At 43.6% G+C, this 19,222-nt stretch overlaps 1 protein-coding gene across 1 annotated transcript in view; it reads left to right on the top strand.

Annotated features, from left to right (window-relative positions):
- LOC306943784 (uncharacterized protein) overlaps positions 1–19,222 on the top strand; it is a 79,987-nt gene that overhangs the window by 45,216 nt on the left and 15,549 nt on the right. The window contains exons 30-39 of the mRNA XM_079530312.1: positions 5,664–5,831; positions 6,783–6,923; positions 8,618–8,728; positions 9,348–9,526; positions 10,776–10,839; positions 12,496–12,570; positions 14,057–14,164; positions 16,132–16,242; positions 16,768–16,839; positions 19,023–19,151. Of these exons, the coding sequence (XP_079386438.1) occupies positions 5,664–5,831; positions 6,783–6,923; positions 8,618–8,728; positions 9,348–9,526; positions 10,776–10,839; positions 12,496–12,570; positions 14,057–14,164; positions 16,132–16,242; positions 16,768–16,839; positions 19,023–19,151 (1,158 nt within the window). The remainder of the gene's footprint in view (positions 1–5,663; positions 5,832–6,782; positions 6,924–8,617; positions 8,729–9,347; positions 9,527–10,775; positions 10,840–12,495; positions 12,571–14,056; positions 14,165–16,131; positions 16,243–16,767; positions 16,840–19,022; positions 19,152–19,222) is intronic.

Genomic DNA, 19,222 nt, shown 5'->3' with positions numbered 1-19,222 from the left:
AGGAAGAACTTTATATTTGTGGACAATCAAAATATGCTGGAAATTTTAATGTGGTGTCATTAAAAGGAATCTTGATATGGCAGACTCACTATCTAGAAAATAAAAACATGGCACTTCATTTAAAATAGGTTGTAGACCCCTGTTATATGCGATTCTTTTGGGAGTATGTTTATAGACCTATTTACTTGTTTCTATGAGACATGGCAACAGCGAGCTTTTCTGGCTTTCTCGTTGAGATTATAAAGGGTCATATATCGCTCATTTCTAAACCTTTTTTAAAAATTAAAACATCTCCATAATCACTGGGAAGTTTGCTTTCATACGCTGTATCACACCCGACTCAATTCTTCTTCAATAAAATGCTACGAGCGAAGACCATAACATTGGGGCCGCAGCAATACGCATGGCGCACGTATGGCATTTGAACTCATTCCTTCGTCGTGACTCGAATGAAATAAAATAAAATAAACGTTATTTTACTGGTGTTTTTCAATAGAAACAAATAAAGAGCGTGTGTGCAACAGTCAGTGCATATACGTGCATGCACTATAGGCTATATTTCCTCCTTGTCGGGATGGTGAGCTGAGCTCTTCACAGCCCGTTTGTCTTTCATATTATTCTTATAATATTTGATATTATAAACACTCATGGTTCTCTCATTTCTCAGCCGTTTTTTAAAATGTAAAAATCCCCACATTCCTTAGGAATCTTGCTTTCATTCGCTGTATGGTATATGGTTCTATTTTTATCGAATTAAACAATATCAAACGAACTTGTATGTTCGGGGGTTAGACGATTCTGGGAACATTACGCATGGATTGCCAATTTGCCAGCCAATGCTGCGTATCTACTCGCAGTTCCATTCCGATCTGAAAGGTATAGGTAGGTGCCATTTCAAAGGCTTAGTTATTCATTTATGAATCAAATGAACTAGAATAAAGATTTTTACAGCTGTTTTTCATGCTTAGAACAGAAACAAATGAAGTGATGATGTGCGTATATCTCCCTCCCTTAGCATATGGCTGCGCCGCTGTAATGACTTTCCAATGAACACTGCAAGTTACTTAACAAAATAGAGACATAGGCCTACAAGCTATGCACATCATGGCTGTGACAGCTTGTGGATCTGTTCTTTTGAGGCATAAAGGTGACAGCATGCAGTGCAATATGAATAATTAACCCAAATGTGACAAAGTCATGTACTGTCTATGGTGCCAGTCTGCAGAAATGTAATACCACTTGCCGAAAAGGGCGCATCATCAGCTGGTGTCGTAAAGAGAATAGTACGGACATGTTCATTGGGTAAGCCTCAAAACTCCCTTAAACACTCCCATGACTAATTCAAGGCCGTTTTGCTCACACCACGGGGTGTCGAAAGCGCTTCTTACCTGGCCCATAATTGTAATATGACATTGCACCCGCCCCCACGTCTTAAAAACTGTAAAATTATATGTAATTAGATTCCACTTGCTTAATAGGGCCCCAAGTCTCTTAAATAGTTTTAATTTAGTTTTAGTCACATTTTAGTCACCTGGAATGTTTTAGTGTTAGTCTAGTTTTAGTCGACTAAATAATCATAAGATTTTAGTAACAAAATGTATTTTGGCGGGCCTTGATGCCGTTGTAATGACTGATTTTACACTTACTGAAAATAGCCGATCTACTGCTAATTTCAGCATGAAACTAATTGTAAAATGACTTATACTGGATCTCTTGTCCACTAGTCCCTTCCTAACATGTTAGTGTAGTTTTTATTTGTTGACGAAATTGTCAGTATATTTAGTCTCAGTTTTAGTCATCATAGCTTAGTTTTCATTTAGTTTCCATTTAATTTTCGTCAGTGAAAAAAGGTAGTCGACGAACATTTTTCGTTTTAGTTTTAGTCGACGAAAACAACACTGTTGTGGGGAGGAGGCTCCACTTCCGCTTTATATTTGACTCATGATAGAGCTTCCGTTGCTCCAGACTGTATGACGGAAGCATTTGAAAATTGCGAGAGGCTACAGTGTGGCAACGCGAGACTACTGTGGTGGTGACAAAGGCTCAAAGGACTATGTGTAACTATGTGTTTTCATCATACAAAATGAGCGTTTTCCTGTCATTGATTATTAGCACTAAAGCTTCATTTATACTCTATGCATCACTTGTTGGCAACCACATGTTTGTCTGTCTGTCCATCCACCCATCCATCTAAACATCCATCAACCACATGTTTGTCTGTCTGTCCATCCACCCATCCATCTAAACATCCATCAACCACATGTTTGTCTGTCTGTCCATCCACCCATCCATCTAAATACTTTGGTAGAAAGATGTTAAAAAAATTGATTGCCATGACATTTGTTTTTCTTCTTATCGGCCATGGTTCGGTCGGTAATGCTAATAGGCTAATGATACCAATGGCTAAAATAACCAATGCGACGAACCCTGCTGATTCTGCTCACCCCATGGTCTTTCCTCTACCACAAGCCATACCACTTGAAATAAGTTTGAAGTTTGAATTCATCACCCTGTCCCAGGGTGATGAATGTGTGGAGTTTGCGTGTTCTCCCCGTGTCCCCTAGGTAGGTACCCTCACAAAAACATGCAGTAATCCTGGTCTCTAAAACTACCTCCCCCTGGCCAGCCGGGGCACCTGATGGAGGGGAAAGGAACTGGTCGGAATAACGTGTTCCTTCCACACGCTACGTCCGGCCAGGGAAATTCCCCCCTGTCAGGTGAAAAGAAGCAGCTTGGACTCCTCATGCATAGAAGGAGGCATTAGTGGCAGCGGTGGCCGAACGGATTGCGGAGCGGTCTTGATACCGGAAGGTCGCCAGTTCGAATCAGCGGTCCGACACGTTAAAATTACCACCGCTGAAGTGCCCTTGAACAAGGCATTGAACCACTACGATGAAATGTTCTATGAGCAGGGCCTGGCTGGAAACAAGTTCTTGAGCTTAGCCCAGATACCCTGGGTAAATATAGTATAGTAAATAGTATCATTTCATTTCATTTCAGGTCAGTCCGCTGCCCCCCCCCAGGTTGGCAGAGGAAGTGTAGCGCCCAGGATTAGATAATTGACACTGGGTGAAAAAACTGGGTTGCAAAATCGTGGGATAAAAATTATTAGAAAAAAAGAAAAAAGAAAAAAAAACTTAAAATAGCCAATCTACAAGCTCACAACGTGTCGATGAAGACTGGCTATTTTAACTATTCAAAAATGTTTTTTCAAAATGTTTTATGCACTGTCAAATTGGTCTAGGCCTACATCTATTCTAAGGTATAGCATATACCTGTATAGACATATACATATATATTATACTAGAATTTCGCGGGCCTTCGGCCCGCTCATCCCAGAGTTGCGTTGCCCCGCGTTGCGATACAGAAGTCCACAGATACAGAAGTCCACAGTGACACGCGTTTTATGCAGCTGTTTTGTGTTGCAGCGCGTGCGCGTGCGTGTAGTGTTGTTGTTCTTATCCATATATGCGCCTCGGTTCGTCCCGTTTGTTCCACGCCAGGTGTCGACGCAGTCGTTCGTGCAATTGTCGTGTTTGCATTATTGTAACTGTGTAGGCATACCATATTATGAATTACCAAAAAGAGGACACATGCGCGCGTGCATGTGGATGTGGATGTGCACATGCGCGTGCACGTCGTGCATGTGCATGTGGCGTGCGTGGGCGGTTCTGTTAAATTCAGATGTCAAAATAATCTATAGCCTAACAATAAATTGATCAAATATGCTCTATATTAGTTATGTATTTATTTAAAGCAGTGGCTCTCAAAGGTGTGATCCAGGGACCCTCATGGTTCCTTGAGGGGGTTCCAAATGGACCCATTATAGGTCTGTAACTCTGAGAGTGTAACACATGGACCCTTACAGGTCTGTAACTCTGAGAGTGTACAAATGGAACCAAATGGACTGTTTTCTAACTTTTAACTCTGATACTGTACAAATGGAATCAAATGGGACTCTTATGGGTCCATTTGGTTTTACTGTCAGAGTTATGGGGGTCCTTGAAATTAAAAAGTTTGAGAACCTGTATGCAATGGCTTATGTGTTGTAAAAAGAGAGACCAGCCTATTCTCCAAACCATCATATCTTATGCTTTGCTAGGTTGTACAAAATAATATTGGGTCAATATAATGTGCAGGACTCACCGCGCGCACAGCTGGCTTGTCTGTGTTGACATGACATGGGCTTGCAGGACAGAACTTTTATTTGTGACAGACACATAGTTCCTTTGCAGACAATACAATGTGCTTGTCATTGGTCAGTGACAAAGCTAAGAAAACAGCAGCCTACTTTTTCTGCATGTCAATGATGAGATAGTTCTCCGCTGTCTGTCTATCTGCAGACAGCGGAGCTGCCAGCGAGCCTGCAGAGTTATGAAGAATACACATTCCGGGGTTCGGGCAGAAAGTCCACCTCTCACAATGTTTTTCCACTACGAACCATTGAACGTGCATTGTAATACACATTGGTCTGAATGGTCTGTGAGCGTAGCGATACACTACAGGCGATACGTGTAAAACCCCGGACATTTGAAGGAATGTATAAAACCACCCGGACTGGCCGGACAGGCCCCCAAAAGAGGACGTATGGTAAACTGTGTATGTAATCGCGGCGCTGTCCATCCAAGTTAGAATGAGTGTGTGTGTGTGTTGTGCTGTGCTTACAATGTTGCCAGGTTCGCGAGTTGTAGTGTGTGTAAGTAGGGTGTTGAGTGGCAGTGTTTGTGGGCTTCGTTTTCATAGACCTGGCAACCCGTGTGTGTGTGTGTGTGTGTGTGTGTAGTGTTGTGTTCGTCTTGTTCGTGTAATGTGTGTGTAGTGTGTAACTTCCGGTTGTCTTGTCGGAAGTGCGCAATGTAACATGGAAGCTGGTGTTGGGGATAGAGCCAATGGAAGAGGGCATGTTAGTGTTGCCAGGTCCGTGTATTGTAAGCGAGTGGTAGTGTGTGTAAGTAGCCTGTAGGAAGTCAGGGTTTGCGGGCTTGGTTTTCTTAGATGTGGCAATAAATTAGCAGTGGCAAAATGGTAGCCAATGGATGCAGGATGCAGTGTTGCCAGGTGCGCGAGTTGTAAGCGAGTTGTAGTGTGTGTAAGTAGCGTGTTGAGTGGCATTTTTTGTGGGCTTGGTTTTCATAGACCTGGCAACAGTGTTCAGGGGGTGTGGGTGGTTGGGACGATTGTGGCGTGAGTGTGGAAGGGAGGCGAGTTGGCGAGTGTGGAAGTGAGGCAACATTGGTGTCAGTGCAATGAGTAATGTTCCGCGGGTGGTTTTGAGGGTCGGCGTTCGGCGCGATATGAGGAGATAGCGGCCGAACGACGCGGAGGGTAAGTGTGCGACGTCACTGCTGTGTGAGTGTAGTGTGTTGCAGTGTGTCAGTGACGTGTCAGTGGCGTATGCAGTGTGTGACTTTGGGTCCCTTTTCCTGGGTTGGGTACAACTTCTCACTTGTATATATAGATGGTATAAGGGGTATACCATGGAAGAAGATAGAGCCGTTTTGATTGAGAACAGATTATAAATTGTTACACAAACATTGTGATATGAAATACATTTTTCTTTTATAGAAAACAAAAAATGAAAGAAAAAATACAAAGACAAAAAAAGAGAAGGAAAACCCTTGAAGATAGAGCCCTTTATAGTCTCGTCGTTATATTCTGCACAGGTTACCATGGTCAGAGGGGCTACAGAGGAGACATGGGTCCACCAGGCCACGGACCCAAGGGGCCCAAAGGTCTTCCTGGCCCACCTGGACTGCCAGTACCAGGTGCATCCAGAGGCCCCACTGGATCCCCTGGAGACCCTGGGTTTACAGGACAACCAGGAAACAACGGTAAGAGACTGGCCTTTCTTAAACCATTCTTGGGGCGGGAACCCCTTTTGGTGTTTTAAAGCATTATGTTATACTTTAGCTATTGAAAAATAGCAGACCTACAAGCTTGTAGCTTGCCTTGTCTGTGTTGTTGACATGACATGGGCTTGCAGGACAGAACTTTTATTTGTGACAGACTCATAGTTCCTTTGCAGACAATACAATCTGCTTCTCATTGGTCAGTCACAAAGCTAACAGTAGCCTACTTTTTCTGCATGTCAATGATGAGATAGTTCTTTGGCATTTCAAGCTTTCCTCACGGAGAGCAGACAACACAACAGTCTATCTGCAGACAGCAGAGCAGCCAGCGAGCCTTTCTCTGATCTGCGGCCGGGACCAGTGGCAGTGCTGTCAGCGACGCAGCGCATGCAGATTTATGAATAATACACATTCCGGGGTTCGGGCTGAAAGTCCACCTCTCACAGTGTTTTTCCACTACGAACCATTGAACGTGCATTGTAATACACATTGGTCTGAATGGTCTGTGAGCGTAGCGATACACTACAGGCGATACGTGTAAAACCCCGGACATTTGAAGGAATTTATAAAAAAAACCCGGACTGCCCGGACAGCCCCCCAAAAGAGGACTTGTCCGGGCAAAAGAGGACGTATGGTAAGCCTACTTTATAGTTGATAAACTTGGTAGACTGGGGTCTGATCTGTTTTGTCCCTCTCTTTTTTTTGCCCTCTACACCAAACCCCATCGCTAAAAACAGCTTATGCTGCAGTTCAAGTTGTTCAAATAAAATAACAAAAAAAAGTCTGTGTTATATTATATATCTTTTTACAAATTGTTGTGAGGACAGGACACTGGGCACCATGTAGCCACCATGCTATCTGGTCATGTCCCAGTGCGTCTTCTTGCTTGAAGTGATGTCAGTGTCTCTTCTCTTTGTTGTGTGTCCGCCCCAGGTGAACGGGGGCTTCCCGGAAGGCCTGGAGCCAGTGGAGCAGCTAACCCTGGACCTAATGGACCCAGCGGGAGGCAGGGGGAGAGGGGCTTCACTGGGAGGCCTGGTGACACAGGAGACCCGGGACTGCCTGGTGTTAAAGGTAACTCTATACCCACATCTGTCCTTTAGTCCTAACCATAATGCTTTTATAGTGTCAGCTTTTGTATTGAGTTGTGCTTGAAATGTACTGTAATTCTGCAAACTGGTAATCAATCAATGCCCCTGAAACCTGTGAATCACCTGCCCAATGGTGGACGCCAGAGGTGTCATGGAGTCTTGGATGAACTTTGTTCATTGTCACGCTAATGACAGGCTCTGGTGCCACATATACCAAACCAGTAATTCACTGCACTTACTGGTAGACATTGCCTCACCCAACTCTTTTGTTTCTGATGTTTCTGATGGTATAAACTAAGGGAACACCCAGTCCCATTCAGGTATGCGGTTAGGCGCAAGCCTGGCTCAGGGAGGATGACGCACTTTGGATAATAACATCATATCCTGTGTTTGTAAAACTGAAATGGTTTGACTGGAATTTACATTTACCGCTTATCCGTCCATAGGATTAAAAAAAATGATAAGCAAGTCGTGACCACCACATACATAACAGTATCATGGCTTAGGAATAAGATCCAAACGAAATGGACTGATATTTATTTTGTGAAACAGATCTTCATTCCACTACTGTAACTTTTTAAAACAAACTTTATAACCCATACAACACTATCATATTTGTGGTCACTTTTTTTTCTTCCCATGCTAGGTCTGCTATTTTTGAAAAATCCTGAAAATGTGGCGCAAATCTTTGAATATATATTCTTTCAGAGCGAACATTTTTAACTCAAATCTTTGCTTCTGGGGGGGTCTCTGGAACAACATATTTTCAGATGGGGGTCTGCGGCCAAATACATATAATTTTTGGGGTCCTTGACATGAAATAGTTTGAGAACGTACATTTGTAGAATCGTTTTCAGGTCTAAATGGGTTAAAGGTCTGTAAATTAATGCTTTCTGAAATGTCTATGGGAGTCTATGGGAGTCTATAGGAGTCTATGGGAGTCTATGGGAGTCTATGGGAGTCTATAGGAGTCTATGGGAGTCTATGGGAGTCTATGGGAGTCTATAGGAGTCTATGGGAGTATATAGGAGTCTAGGGGAGTCTATGGGAGTCTATGGGAGTCTATAGGAGTCTATGGGAGTCTATGGGAGTCTATAGGAGTCTATGGGAGTCTATGGGAGTCTATGGGAGTCTATGGGAGTCTATGGGAGTCTATAGGAGTCTATGGGAGTCTATGGGAGTCTATGGGAGTATATAGGAGTCTAGGGGAGTCTATGGGAGTCTATAGGAGTCTATGGGAGTCTATGGGAGTCTATAGGAGTCTAGGGGAGTCTATGGGAGTCTATAGGAGTCTATGGGAGTCTATGGGAGTCTATGGGAGTCCATGGGAGTCCATGGGAGTCCATGGGAGTCTATGGGAGTCTATGGGAGTCTATGGGAGTCCATGGGAGTCCATGGGAGTCTATGGGAGTCCATGGGAGTCCATGGGAGTCCATGGGAGTCTATGGGAGTCTATGGGAGTCCATGGGAGTCTATAGGAGTCCATGGGAGTCTATGGGAGTCTATGGGAGTCTATAGGAGTATATGAGAGTCTATGGGAGTCTATAGGAGTCTATGAGAGTCTATGGGAGTCCATGGGAGTCTATAGGAGTCTATGGGAGTCTATGGGAGTCCCGCCGCTCGTCGGCTCTGTGTTCTACTTCTTACTCATTCGTCACATTGTGTTGTCCCGTTCAGGTCGTCCTGGCCCAGCGGGACCAGCAGGGTTGCCCCCAGCAGGGCTCAACTCAACCATATTCCCTGGATTGCCAGGAGAGCGTGGACCACCTGGCAACCCGGGACCCCATGGTAAAAACAGACGGGATCAGTGTTGGTTTTGACAGCAATTCTTTTTATTTTAGTTTTAGTCATAGTCTCTTGAATAGTTTTTTAGTTTCAGTCACATTTTAGTCACCCGGAACGCTTTAGTGTTAGTCTAGTTTTAGTCGACTAAATATCATACGATTTTAGGCCCACCAAAATACATTTTATTTGACTAAATCAACTGTTGATTTAGTCGAATAAAATTTTGGCGGGCCTTGATGCTGTCATAATGACTGATTTCACACAGCTCACAACGTGTCGCAGTGCGACGTGTTGTGAGCCTGTAGATCGGCTATTTTCAGCTCTCTTGTCCACTAGTCCCTTCCTAACATCTTAGTCTAGTTTTTATTCATTGACGAAATTGTCAATATTATATTTTGTCTTAGTTTTAGTCACTATGGCTTAGTTTTCATTTAGTTTCCATTTAGCTTTCATCAGTGAAAAAAGGTAGTCGGCGAACATTTTTCGTCTTAGTTTTAGTCGACAAAATCAACAGGATGAAACTTTATGGCAGATTCACACACTATGGTCCCCGGTGCGCTTGGCAGATGTTGTAGTGTGAATGCTGCGCACCGTTCCAAACATTATTTTTTGTTTTCAACAGGCTTACCGGGCCCCAGAGGACCACACGGTGACCCAGGGCCTGATGGAGTGCTCGGTTCACCTGGATGTAAGGGCCCACCTGGTCATCCAGGCCGGCCAGGCTTATTTGGCACTCCTGGACCCCCAGGACAGAAGGGCTTCATCGGACCACGCGGATACCCCGGACCACCTGGAGAACTGGTATAGAGCATCGCAGTCCCTCCCCCTTTCAGAACGACGAGAGCACCAGGAATATAATTCCCCATTCATTTTCCCCCATAGACGTTTCCAAAAGTATTTATTTAAAGTCATTTAAGCCTCGGACAAAGACAACAGCCGAGTTGGCAAATCATGTACAATAAACCAAAAAAGAAATTGGGCCGAGCAAATAATTAGAAAGAAGAAAATAAGGGCAGGGTACAGGGTACAGGGTTTTTAGATTTTTTTCTAATGAATACCCTTTGTTTAGCGCTTTTCATTTAACCCACTTTGGACGGGAACCCCTTTTGGTGTTTTAAGCATTACAGTATGTTATGCTTTAGCTATTGAAAAATAGCAGATCTACAAGCTCGTAGCGCGGCACCGCGAGCTTGTAGGTCTGCTATTTTTGAAAAATCGTGAAAATGTGTCGCAAATCTTGGAAGATATATTCTTTCAGAGCGAATGTTTTTAACTCAAATCTTTGCTTCTGGGAGGTTCCTGGAACAACATGTTTTCAATTGGGGGTCGGCGGCCAATTACATATAGATTTGTTCACAGAATCAAAGGCTTTATGGTGATGACTGGGATCACCATAAACCAGGATCCTGGATGACTTGATTCTAGGCTTAAAATAATTGATACCATTTTTGTTGTAAATCTCTGGGAAAAATGAATGGCCAATTTTTCAGTGGGTCCATAAAACCACGCCCACTGCTATGCTCTATTATGTCATCTTGTATTCTTGTGTCAAGGAATGGACGCAGCATCAAGGAGCAATTCTTTAAACATCATAAAGTGGCCTAAAGGGTTTAAAATGCTGAGATGGTACCTTTGCGGACTCAGTCTAGTGTCTTTAATCTACAGTTGGGTGCCACCGATATTGTCCCTTATCATTTGACCCATTTAGGCCTGACCTCAACATTTAAAAAAATCCTTCTTTTCTGAAATAAATATTTTCACGATTTTTCAAAAATAGCAGACCTACAAGCTCGTAGCGCGCCACTCGGTGGCGCGCTATGAGCTTGTAGATCTGCTATTTTTCAATAGCTAAATTATAACATAATGTTTAAAACACCAAAAGGGGTTCCCGCCCAAAATGGGTTAACTCAACTGTCCTTTTGCGCAGATCACGCAAACCTCAGCAAAAAGAAAAGGACAATATCGATGGCCTCCAACTGTATATAAATTACAGTATCCCAGTCCTACAAAGGGAGTAATACTAGTTTTAAAGTGCTTATTCCTGTTTCAGGCGGACCCAGGGGCTGCGGGACCTCATGGTAACCCAGGGCATCCTGGATTATCAGGGGCTAAAGGTGAGGCAGAAGAGACACAGTTGACAAAGGTTCTTTTTAATTCACCGCCACCAGGGGGCGCCAAAAGTCCCAGACCATATATATATATATATATATTTTTTTTTACCATGTTATAAAACACGAAAAACACGTCCTTGGTGCTCCAGGACATCATGAAAAAGAAGTTAAATAAGTCCTTGGTGACCATTGAGTTAATCCTGATTTCCCGCTATATTGACCAATAAATCAATGCAGTAAAATGTAGTGAGAGCTCAAGTCATGGGCCTATTAGAGTAGCTGCCTTTTGACACTGTGGAAGGCGTTTGACAACGCCATTCAGTCACCCCCTGTGATATAGAGCGTCGCAGTCCCACCCCCTACAAGGGCCCAGGAAATGATTCTCCGTTCATTTTCCTCATAGACATTTCCAAAAAGTATTTATTTTAAGCCGTTTTCGCCGCGGACAAAGCCAACTCTTGTCGTGACAAATCATGACAACAAACGCATTTTTTTGGGCCGAACAAATAATTAGAAAGAAGAAAAAAACGGCAGGTTACAACACTGTTTTTGTTGTTTTTCTTCTTTGTAATTATTTGTTTGGTCCAAAATATTGTGTTTGTTTGTCATGAGTTGTCACGACACGAGTTGGCTTTGTCCGCGGCGTAACCGTCTTTAAATAAATACTTTTTGAAATGTCTATGGGAAAAATGCATTGGGAATTATTTCCTGGGCCCTGGCGTCGTCATGAAAGGGGGCGGGACTGCGACGCTCTATACATGCAGACTTTAATGAGTAGTAGTGTCTTTCTTTGGGTAGTCTATTTGAAGTGCCCAGGTATGATGTTTGAATAAGAGAGGTGAAATTATTACTACTCAGGTCAGGTGTATACCAGATTGTCTTTGATCTTTTAATTGACTGTATTGCACGTTATTGCACTAGCAGCACGAGGCCAATTCAATTCTACCCTCTCATTTAAAATGTCTGAGGAAGCGAGTCATTTGGATTTAATGTCAAACTAGAACATGCTTACTAAGAGCACAGTCCACCATCAAAGTGGCAATTGGGCTGGACAAGAACTAAAAAGCCTTTTACCAGAGTTACTGATAGTGATAAAGCGTATATGTTCGGAGCAGCGCATGGCTAATGCTCCGTCGGAATTACGTGCGGATCCCGTTCTCGAGAGAGAGAGGGGGCAACATTTTTCCCGAGATTTTTTGCGAAGCATAGCAGAAGCATGAACAGAAGCTTGTCAAGCTCCCGGGAAAAGACGTGCTGTGATTTGGCCAGTAGTCACTTGAGTGGCAGCGAGAGACATGGAGGAGTCGCATGAGTGACGTCACTTGTGCGGCGACGCAGCGTGCCTTCAGCACTCTTCCTGCTGCCAATAATAACACTGCGCCGTCGTACTTGGTGCCAGTTCTTCCTGGACCCCATTGTGTGCGTTGATTTGACCAACCCTTTTGGTCAATCAGTGTGATTGACCAACCCTTCTGGTCAATCAGTGTGAAAAGTGGATCAATTCTTCTTTGGCTTACAACCAACCTTTTTCACCAGGTTTGGTGCAAAACTGACAGACAGACAGACAGACAAACAGATATTCCAAGGGTGAAAAAACGTAATCTCCTTGTTGGCGGAGGTAGTCGGAACACACAAGTAATAAGTCAGCCACTTTTCCAGGTGACTCAGGCGAATCATTCGGACAGCCTGGTCTACCAGGACCCAAAGGGGAGCCAGGAGACAGCGGAGGCGCAAGTGAGTTTATTACCTTTATTTAACCAGGAAAACACACAGAAATGTATATATATACTGTATATATGTTTCTCTGTCACTATGTTCACCTATGACAGTGCATGTCAAACCGTTGATTACTGTTTCACACAAATCAAAAATAAAATCTCACAAAGCTAGATGCATGTACACACAGAATCCTATAATGACACTAGAGATGCTCAGTTTTGCTCACACACACACTCCCCAAGTAATGTGCCGATGACTGCATGGGAACAATGGAGTGCGTTGAAACTTGACACTCAAAATCTTAAATAAATGGCACCATTATTAACACTAGAGAATAAGATCAGTGGAAGTTGGAGTGGAGTTTTGAGTGTTTTGGTTTCCATAGGAAGGAATGTTTTCTTTTTTAAGCCGTTGTGCGTTTTGACACTGACTATTACACTCATATTCTAGTAAATTAATTGGAGCATCAGAACTCTGTGTTTATTGTTCTTTGCAGACTAATCTTTTGTTGTTCATGTTTTGCATGTCCGTGCATGTCACTGGCACATTTCCCTTCATCCAGTCTGTGATGGTGAGTTATCAGAACGGGGATTAAAAAAATGAACATTGATAATCGAACGCTAAATTCTTATAGCACTGCAAGTAGGCCTACATCAAGCATGGGTGACCCCCCAGGAACAATCACATCTCTTTCATCCTTACAATTGATATCATATTCTGGTGCAATACACCAGTGGTTTTCAACCCTTTTCATATCAAGGCCCATCATTTATTTGGCATTTGAGCCACGGACCACCATTAATTAATTTTGATGACATTTTAGCCTCTCAGACCCCAAACTAAAGAATATTTTGTTATTGTTTGATATGACTCTACATGCTCTAATTGTGTAGACATCTTGTAAATTAAGTAATGCAGATGTTTAACACCTGCATATGTTTAGTTTTTAGTTTAGTTTATTTATTTAGCACATAGTTATACAAAAATAGACAATACATATCAAAGAACAAAAATACTGTGCAGGGAAAGGAAGAAGCCAGCCGGTTTAACACATGTGGTTTCATTTTACGCTCTCAGGAGTTAAAGATTTAATAAGGGCCCAGTTGGTTACAAGCTGGGGACCACCTGGAACCACCTCAAGGACCACTGGTTGAAAACCACTGAAATACACAGTATAGTACTAAGCAGAGCCATCTAATAGAAGAGTTGCGATATTGAGGGGCAGAAAACGTGGTCACGTGGTTCGTGTACTCGCCACGAGCCCATAGACTGCAATGCACTCCGTAAACTTCCGGTTGTCCCCATTTGAAGCCTTCAAATGGGGACAAACCAAGTCTAGAAGTCTTATGTAGAAGAGCCGCCATTGGACTGGCCCCATGAAGTGAACAGAGTTTGCGTAACTCTGTCTTACTCTATGGCACTGGTACTAAGTGATGCAATTTGAGCAATGCCGAAAACAGCTGAGCCATAGTTTTTTTTTTAATGTTTGCTATCTCTCTAGCACCTGCTGGGGCACCCGGAGAGCCAGGGAACCCTGGACCCAGGGGGATCCCTGGATATAGAGGACCACTGGGGATCGCTGGCAACCCAGGAAGGCCTGGAGGACGAGGTAATATCTAAAGCCTGATTTTAGACATAAGGTGGAGATTATAGGGTAGAGATAGGGTGAGACGTTCAGTCACACGAGAGAGACTCGGAGTAGAACCGCTGCTCCTTCGCCTTGAAAGGAGCCAGCTGAGGTGGTTCGGGCATCTGGTTAGGATGCCTCTCGGGCGCCTCCCTAGGGAGGTCCTCGACGCACGTCCCACTGGGAGGAGACCCCGGGGCAGACCAAGGCGCAGTTGGAGGAAACACATCGACTCACTGGCCTTGGAACGTCTCGGAATCCCCCAGGAGAAAGTCACTAATATTGCTCTGGAGAGGGAAGTCTGGAGCACTCTGGTGGAGCTGTTGCCCCCGCGACCCGACTACGGATAAGCGGTTGAAGATGGATGGATGCATGGAGGTCAAAATATGCTCCTTCCGACATTTTCGGGAAAAGGAGGTGACATCACATAAACAGATTGAAGTCCAAATATGTTTTATTTGTATGTATTTTGTTGTGTTAATATACACATTATCAATATAATTCAGTAAAAAAAAAGAAGAGAGAAAAACAGCTAGGGCGGAATTCTCCGTTACGTTGTGTGATGGTGTCCCAACCCAAAAATAGACAACCTGAAAAGCGTTGTGATGTGATGTAGATCTGCCATGATCTCATAAATGGTAAATGATGCATTTATATAGTGCCTTTATCCAAGGCGCTTTACATAGATTGTACATCAATTCACCCATTCACACACACATTCATACACCGATGGCGGCGGAAACCATGCAAGGCACCAACCAGCACATCAGGAGCAATTAGGGGTTCAGAGTCTTGCTCAAGGACACTTCGACACTAACTCTGGGGGAGCCCGGGTTCGAACAGACAACCTTGCGGTTACCATCCAGCCACCACCGCCCCTCACCCCATCTCATGGGGTGTGTCATATGAAGGAGTATAAAATATATCCTTGAAACCACACAAGTCTTCTCTCGTGGAGGTCCCTGGCACAAAATCTTAAACATGAAAGAAAGGAGAGAGAATATTTGAACAGTATACGATTGGTATTGTCAGTACTGTGCTTAGAGGCACTGTCCAGGGTGCTGAAGATAGAGGCTGCAAGGAAGCGGTCATTGTCCATGGGATCAGGCACAGCTCTAAGATGGGTTGAGAACACTCCACCAATGACTTAATGGTATAAAACGCGACCGCTAAAATAAATTTTTTGATAGCGGGCCGTTGCTAGGCAACACCTTGCTCAGAGCTCCCGGACAGGTTTTGCGCGCGCCGCGCGCAGCCGTTCACTTCCTTGTTTACGGGCCGACAAAACGTTCTATTCTCTCTAAATCTACAGCGCTCTCCATGGTTTTGATCAGAACGCTGATGTTCTGTCCTAATTTCGGACTTATCCAAGCATCTCGCTTAATTGGAATATTAACGCTAAAGAGAGATCATCAGAATTATTAGCGCGAGGTACTACGAAGATTATACCTCCCGGTTTTGGGGGGGGTAATGGAAGGTGGTAAAATCAGAGTAAAATCTGCCTCAATCTGCTGGGCACTCTAGCGCCTTTTATTTTGAAAACTTCCGGGGCATTCAAAAGTGTCCATCTGAGCAATTTGGCTGCACCATATACTGTATGCTCAGCTCTACATATTCAGGGCAATGTCGCTACACATGTGTGATGATTCATTACATTACAACGTATGTGAAGTTCTAACTTCTGTCTCTGGAGTGCTATTAATCGGAGACAGCAGCTTATCATTCTTTTTCAGTTTCATCTTTTGCTAACTTCCTGTGTGTGTGTGTGTGTGTGTGTGTGTGTGTGTGTGTGTGTGTGTGTGTGTGTGTGTGTGTGTGTGTGTGTGTGTGTGTGTGTGTGTGTGTGTGTGTGTGTGTGTGTGTGTGTGTGTGTGTGTGTGTGTGTGTGTGTGTGTGTGTGCGTGCACGCGCGCGCGCGCGCGCGCTCGCGCGTGCGTGCGTGCGAGCAGGACTGTCCGGTCCTCGAGGGACCCCGGGTCGCCCAGGTTTTCCAGGTACTCCAGGTGACCTTCTTGGCCGTCAGGGACCAGCCGGCCCACCTGGCCCTTCTGGACCCCTAGGTATACTATAAGACACGACACGGAGCCGTTCACCACCACCGCATGCACACACCTCATGTCACGTCTTAGACCAGTGTTGTTTTTGACAGAACATTTCTATTTTAGTTTTAGTCGTAGTCTCTTCAATCGTTTTCATTTAGTTTTTAGTCACATTGTAGTCACCTGGGATGTTTTAGTGTTAGTCTAGTTTTAGTGGACTAAATGTCATACGATTTTAGTATGACTAAAAATGTATTTTTAAATGTATGTTATTACACTTGCTGAAAATAGCCGATCTACAAGCTCACAACGTGTCGCAGCGTGACACTTTCAAACCCTCAAGGACCACTCATTTTTATGGGTCCCTTTATATATATTTTATTATTTTTTGTTTCCTACATTTTGTTTTTAATTATAATGTTTCATAATGTTTTTAATAATAAATGTTTTTAATAATAAATTAATCGGTATCATATCATAGAAAGTGCTTGTTCATGTGACATAGTGTATGTGTGTGCTGTCATCTCATCTCATATCATATCACAGGGGCCCGCGGATCACCAGGTCTGGATGGACTGAATGGGCTGACAGGCCCCAAAGGGATGAAAGGTGCTAGAGGTACAGTACAGTACAGTACAGGGGTTGGGGGGCATTACGAGGTACTTTGTACACTATTTGCAGTTTGAAAGGTACCCACCACCACTGAGCTTTTCTTTTTGGTCTAATAGACGTCTAATATACTGTACAAAGGGCCTAAAAATGGGCTAAAAAGCAGCCTAGGCTTAGATTAGACGTTGAAACAACGTTGTTTCAACGTCTATATATAGACGAGTCTATGTTTAAAACAACATGCTAATCAATGTCTAGGCTAAGCTAAAAAACGATCGTTTTTAGGCAGGCGTCTAATAGACGACTATTGCTCAGTGGGATGTTTTAATTACAATTTACAATCTTACATTTAGCAGACACTCTTAATCCAGAGCGATTTACAGTAAGCAGGAACAGTATAACATAGCAGGGTTTAATATGCAAAGCACAATATTTAAAGAACATCAACATGGATGCAACATAACAGTAGAATAGAACAGAATAGAAGTTGGAGTGGAGGTTTTCGTGGTGCTCTATATCTGTTTTGGTTTCCATAGGAATAAATGGTTTGTTACGCCGTTGTGTGTTCTGTTAACACTATTACACTCATATTCTAGTAAATTAATTAGAGCATCAGAACTCTGTGTTTATTGTTCTATGCGGACTAATCTTTTGTTCGTGTTTTGCACGTCCGTGCCACATTTCCCTAGATCCAGTCTGTGATGGTGAGTTATCAGAACAGGGATCCAAAAATGAACATTGATAATCGAAAGCTAAATTCTTATGTCACTGCAAGTATAGCCTACATCAAGCATGGGTGACCCCCCACCCCCAGGAGCAATCACATCTCTTTCGTCCTTATGATAATTGATAGGTGTAGTTCCAGACTAGCATTCGGAGATTGTGGAATAGAGAGTATGCGCATTCTTAAAGTGAATGGCACATCGAGTGGCAAAGCAACAGGCAAAGTGAGTTTAACATCGTTTAATGCAATCAGATATGACTTTTCTGTGTGGATGTATGGGCTGTCAACGCCAGAAAGTCGTTTTTTGCCACTCAGTAGGCGTTCCTGCATAACTTCCTGCTTTGATGATGATGTCACGCGCATACCCTCTATAGTTGTCTGGCTACGCGAGTCTAGGTGGGACGCAAAGTACACGGATGGCCTCTCTGGGTAGCAGTGCAGAGATGGTTACCTTTGCACTTGGGAACGTTGTGCTGGCTTTCTCTATCACCTTCTTGACAGACTCGGCCACCTCTTGTCCACTCTGCGTCCTCGGGTTGTTTGTTTTGAATGCTTCTGCAATTTCAGCAATGCCGAAAAACAGCTGAGCCATAGCTGTTTGTTTGTTTGTTTGTTTGTTTTTTTGTTTTTGCTATCCCTCTAGCACCTGCTGTGGCACCTGGAGAGCCAGGGAACCCTGGACCCTGGGGAATCCCTGGATATAATTTGGGCTCTATTTTCGTCCATGCTAAACCCCTTATATATCCATAAACTAATACGATACGTAGCTTGCAGAGTTAGTTCAGTCAGATATACTCGAGGGGTTTCATGCTATGCCCATGGGCGCATTTACATGCGTATTACCATGGTGGTACTACACACATGTTCATTCTTCATGCCTTACGATGACGTGGCAGTCAGCTGACCAATTGCCGTGTTATATAAGCTCACCTCAGACGCTGTCCTTCCTGCTGTCATCCTCCATCCTGTCATTCGTCCCCGGACTGTTGGTATGCTCCTGTTTGCTCCCACCGCCTCCCCAGCACCACCAGTGGGCTCTGCTATCTGTCGTTGCCCATGGGGGGGTTTTATATTGTATATCTATCTCCCTGCTCTTAATGTTTATGATGGTGTTTAATCGTGCCGAGCAGGGAGTAAATGCAGCAGAGCGGAACGCCAAGATAAATATCATATGCACACTTCTATTCTCATTCTATAATAAATATTGGTTAAATCTATTCGTGAGTTGTCTGACTGAACTTTTTTGTTACTATTTTGAAAAACATTTTCGAATAGTTAAAATAGCCAATCTACATCGACACATTGTGAGCTTGTAGATTGGCTATTTTAACTATTCGAAAATGTTTTTCAAAATAGTAAAGAAAGGCAAAGTAGTTTAGGGATAAGGGCATGGGCAAAGATATAGCCCTAAAGAATAGAATGGAATAGACAATGTACTGTATGTGCTTTTTTTTCCTTTTCTGTCCAGGAATAGATAGTCCTGGCCCACAGGGTCCAGTTGGTTTTCTTGGGAGCAAAGGTCAACGTGGACCGCCTGGACCCGCCGGTAGCACCTACCCTGGACCCAAAGGCCCCCAAGGCCCACCCGGCTACCCAGGTACCGTATCGCATTATTACTAGCAGTGATGTGAGTACATTTACTTATAGGACTGACACCAGATTCTACAA

Source organism: Electrona antarctica (genome assembly GCF_951216825.1).
Source record: "Electrona antarctica genome assembly, chromosome: 19".
Taxonomy (NCBI): domain Eukaryota; kingdom Metazoa; phylum Chordata; class Actinopteri; order Myctophiformes; family Myctophidae; genus Electrona; species Electrona antarctica.
Note: the sequence above shows the minus strand (reverse complement) of the source record. Positions and strands in the feature narration are given on the sequence as shown.